General features: G+C 47.1%; 1 protein-coding gene across 1 annotated transcript; it reads left to right on the forward strand.

Moving 5' to 3' along the window:
• The first annotated feature begins 307 nt into the window (after positions 1-307).
• Positions 308-3874, forward strand: LOC148590754 (lysozyme C-like). The gene is made up of 4 exons (XM_088538626.1): positions 308-453; positions 1656-1817; positions 2370-2448; positions 3716-3874. Exons 1-4 carry the CDS (start codon positions 318-320, stop codon positions 3780-3782), a joined length of 444 nt encoding a protein of 147 aa, XP_088394752.1. The 5' UTR covers positions 308-317; the 3' UTR covers positions 3783-3874.
• Positions 3875-4485: the final 611 nt, after the last annotated feature.

Consider the following 4485-nt stretch of genomic DNA (forward strand, 5'->3'; position numbering starts at 1 on the left):
GGGAGCTCTCAGACAGGGACTGGTTCATCAGGGCTGCTAAGGGGGCTGCACCCAACGCCTGCCCGAAGTCCCCCGCAGCCCAGCTCATCAGCAAACAGCTCCACGGACCCGCTGCATCCGCAGCCCCGTGAACCCTGCTTTGCTTCGGGAAGTGAGTCCTGGGAAATTCCCAAGTACCTCCCAAGTACCGCCCAAGTAGCTACAGCTGTGGAGTAGTGCAGGGCAGAGGAAGAGGAACCCAACGGCGCGGGGAAGGGTTATAAAAGGGGTGCAACACAGGGCAGCCTGCAGAGCTGTGCATGCAGGACACAGATAACATGAAGCTTTTCCTAATCCTTGGGTTTTGCCTCCTACCCCTGGTTGCTCCGGGGAAAATCTATGAGAGGTGTGAGCTGGCAGCAACTATGAAGAAACTTGGACTGCACAACTTCCGTGGATACAGCCTGGGAAACTGTAAGTTGGATGTCTTGTAGTTTCCAGGGGTGCATGGGGCAGGAATTAGCATTTAGGAAACATTGTTGAAGTGAGCAGACTGGTGTGAGCACTGCAGTTTGGAAGTTAAGAGCCCGCTGAGTTAGTCTATCTCAGCACTGCTGCTCCTTGCCCTGGTGCCTCTCTGTCTGTGTGCATCTCCTGTGTCCTGCATCCTGGGAGGCCAGGGCGGAGCAGGAAGGTAAAGCTGTGGAGCAAGCAGGGCTGGGAGCCAGGATGAGGCGGGAGGCGGGCAGTGAGGGGCATCAGTGGGAGCCTTCCCGACTTGCCTGGGTTGTTAGAAATAGCAATGGAATAGAGGACATGCTGGTCTGGCCATTCCAGAAGGGCCAGCTGGGAAGAAAGAGGCTCCTAGAGACAAGTCAGGAGGTGAGTGGGAGGCTGAAGACTTCTTTTCTCTGATGGGAAGTGGTAATAGACTCCCATTAAACCCATCGCTTTTTAAGGGAAATTCACAAGTTTTCCACTCCAAAATCTGGAGCGTGATTCCCATTTTGACTGCACACTGCCCATGCTTCAAAGACTTACCCTCCCCATCCTTCTTCCTCTTTGCTGCTCTAGCACAGATGCAGTGACACAAATGGGGCTGCCTCCGAGAGCAGCGGGACCTGACGGAGCTACTGGGAAGCTCTGAGTGCCCCGCGAGCTGCCCGAGAAAGAAACTGGGCAGAAGGTTTGCGCCAAGAACGGTGCAAACCAGGGGCATGGATGGTGCTGAAAATGTCCCGACACCACCTGACTTCCCAGGGGGGTCTCGTGAAATTCTTACCTGAGCTGCAGTCCTGCCCGCCTAAAGGAGAGCCCTGATTAAAAGCAGGCAGAACCATGCTATGCTGTTTCTGGGTTAATACTTGTTGGGCTTGATTTGTGCTTCTATAAGAAGAGCAGTTTGCAGAAATCTATTTTGAATTTATTTCAAGATTAGAGATCCCACGTTGGGGTGTCTTAGGACATCTTGAAGTCAAGATATGCTACATATGTTTTATTTATTCATTTATTTATTTTTATATATTTAGTTGGATTAGAATAAAATAATTCCCATCTATTGCATGCATTTTTATGCAATCATCTTTTAACCAAGATAAAAGATGGGCTGCATAGCCAGTTAAAAAAAAAATAATAATCCTTCTGTTTGTTCATATTTTTAAATGGACCTTTGGCAGGGGTTTGTGCAGCGAAATTTGAGAGCAACTTCAACACTGGGGCCATAAACCGGAACAGCGATGGAAGTTCCGACTATGGGATTTTGCAGATCAACAGCCGCTGGTGGTGCAATGACGGCCGGACCCCAAGGGCCAAGAATGGCTGCAATATCTCCTGCCAAGGTGAGCTCATCTGGTGTTTCTAAAGGCAGTACTGCAGTGGGCTGCCCTTTCACATTCCAAATGCAAACAGGTAAGTGGCAGTTGGCTAGAGCCCTAGCTTAAACAAAACAGACAAAATTCAAGCCCATCTATTTCTCCTCAAAAGGGAGATACCCAGGGTGCTAGGGAAAGGTTTCTTTGCAGCTGGAAGTACATGGCCCTTTTTGTCCAACTTTGTGTTTCTTTAGCAAAAAGATTTCCATAGAAACCAGTTATTAATTAGTAGTTATGACTCAAGAAAAAAATAATTTTACATTAAAGAGAATGAGAACTTGACCCACTAAAAAACCTTGGCCCAAGTGCTAGTCTTGCCATCCCCCTTTGTATTAAAAAGAAGTACTACAGTACCTCATATGCTGCCCACAGTTCATGCACTGAGACAGGTAGGGAATTTCTGCTTCCTGAGGGCTGAGTAGGCAAGGGTTACATCTAAAGATGTATTTGAAGGCTATTGAAGTGAAAATATGAAAAGAAAAAAAAAGTTGAGATTTTCTTCCTGTTTCTCTTTTTCAGCACTTCTGAGTTCGGACATAACAGCATCTGTGAACTGTGCAAAGAAGATTGTCAGTGATAAAAATGGCATGAATGCATGGTATGTTTCACTGGGCTAAAAAAAACCACCTGCCTTTTTAGAGCACAGACAATGAAGAGGCAAAATATCACTTGTTTTAATATGACCAACTTTAGAAAGAACAGGCAAATTGTAGCAGTTGCCGTGTGTGTGTGTGTGTATATATATATATATTATAATCTAAAACATGTGAGCTGGGTAGCTAAACTGAGGATCAATGAGCATCCTGCAGTATCCGCGGTGTTCTTAAAACTACAATGTGCAGCAAACTCTTCATACCGCGTCAGCTTCCTACTCCTTTTAGTAGGGGACTGGAAGAGAAATTATTCACTGTTTAAAAAAAACATGACATAAATATGGCATGCATGTGACTAGTTTTCTCTGTAGAGAAAACATGCATGTCACTAGTTTTCTCCTTCTGTGGAGATCTTCCAAACCTGCCTGGATGTGTCCCTGCTGGAGCAGGGGGTTTGGACTAGACAATCTCTAGAAGCCCCTTCTAGCCTCAACCATTCTGGGATTCTGGGATTTTGATTTTTGACTGCAAAGCAGACAATAAGCATCTCATTCCTCTTTAACAAAGCCAAGTTATTTAAATTTGCTGCTTTCACAAAATAATAATAATAAAAAAAAAAGCAGCCTAGCCTTAGGTCCACCCTAGGTCTTCTCTCTCTCAGCTCTTGCTGCCTCTGAAGGTGGCACTTTCTTTTTAATTTCCGTGCCACTTGCTGGCAAGCGCTAAAGGGCCAACTTTAATGGTCGTTCCTAGCACGGAAGGAAGACTAAGCCTCACCTACCACTGGTGGGCTATAATACTCATTTACCATTAGCTCAGAAAGATGGACTTTCCTAATTGGATCGTTCCAGTTGTTGAACATCTGGGCTTTCTGGAGCCTACATTCCAGTATGGAAAATGCTTTTATCTCCTCGGATTTCTTTACATTAATCATATACCAAAATTCTTGTATACTCTCAATAGTTCAGAGGGAAAGTGAGCCCTCTGTTTTTCCTAATTAGTAAAACAGATCCTGTGAGTAAGAACTGCAGGCGTGTTTTTATTCTGCCTCTTAGTGAACCACAATACAAAGAAGCAAGTCCCTGATAGGGGCAGCTGGCAGTCAGTGCATACCATGTGTTTTTATCCAGCTTGTAAGAGACTTTTGGGAAGTTTTGGCAAATGACTTGCCATATAAACCTTCTGTAGGAGTTAGCTCAGAGTTAAGTAAAGCCCTTCCATACTGATTCCTGAGTCAACCTCAACTAATTGTCATCATCTTCCTCACCGCAGGGTCGCATGGCGCAAACACTGCAAAGGAAAGGATGTCTCCAAGTGGGTCAAAGGCTGCAAACTGTGAGCACTGATGTTTTGCAGCACCATCCCAATGCACAGCTTTCACACAAGGCTGGCTGCCTCTCCAGCGTGCTTCTTTACACACTTGCTTGCAATCAAAATAAAATAGAAAGTAATTACTGCAACACAGCCAATATGCAAAGAGTCAGTGTCTTATACCTCTTTGATGGAATGGCTGGTATTTCCACTGCCTGGCTTGTTACTTTTGCTATGGGTAGGCAAGATCACAGATATCTTTTAGTTGAAAACTTGTTAGTTTTTCAAAGTGCATGCCAGCATTTTACTTGCTTGACAGCTTAAATGTATCCGTCATTAAAAATACCTGCAAACGGCTTTCCTTTGGTTGATATACTCTGTTTGGTACCGTTTCATACCCACCACCCGTAGCTGTATTCCTACGGACACGTGTCCGTAGCCGCGAGGATGGCGCTCCCGGCTTCCAAGTGCGGGGAAAACAAACCAACAAACCCACGAGAAAAACCGTTACCGGCCAACGGCCGCAGCGCGCGACCCCGCCCCCGGCGCCTCCCATTGGGCCGCGGCCCTCCCGCTCCGGTGACGTCGGCGGTGACGTCAGCGCGCGGGCGCTGCTGCTGCGGCCGGGCCGCGCCTGGGCCTGCGGGGCGGGCGGGCGGCGGAGCGCGGGCGGCGCGGCCCGGGCGGCGCCTCCTCCTCCGGTGCAATATGTTCAAGAGAATGGCTGAGTT

Source organism: Tinamus guttatus, unplaced genomic scaffold (assembly GCF_059628265.1).
Source record: "Tinamus guttatus ecotype Peru unplaced genomic scaffold, ASM5962826v1 Tinamus_guttatus_pri_ptg001119l, whole genome shotgun sequence".
NCBI lineage: Eukaryota > Metazoa > Chordata > Aves > Tinamiformes > Tinamidae > Tinamus > Tinamus guttatus.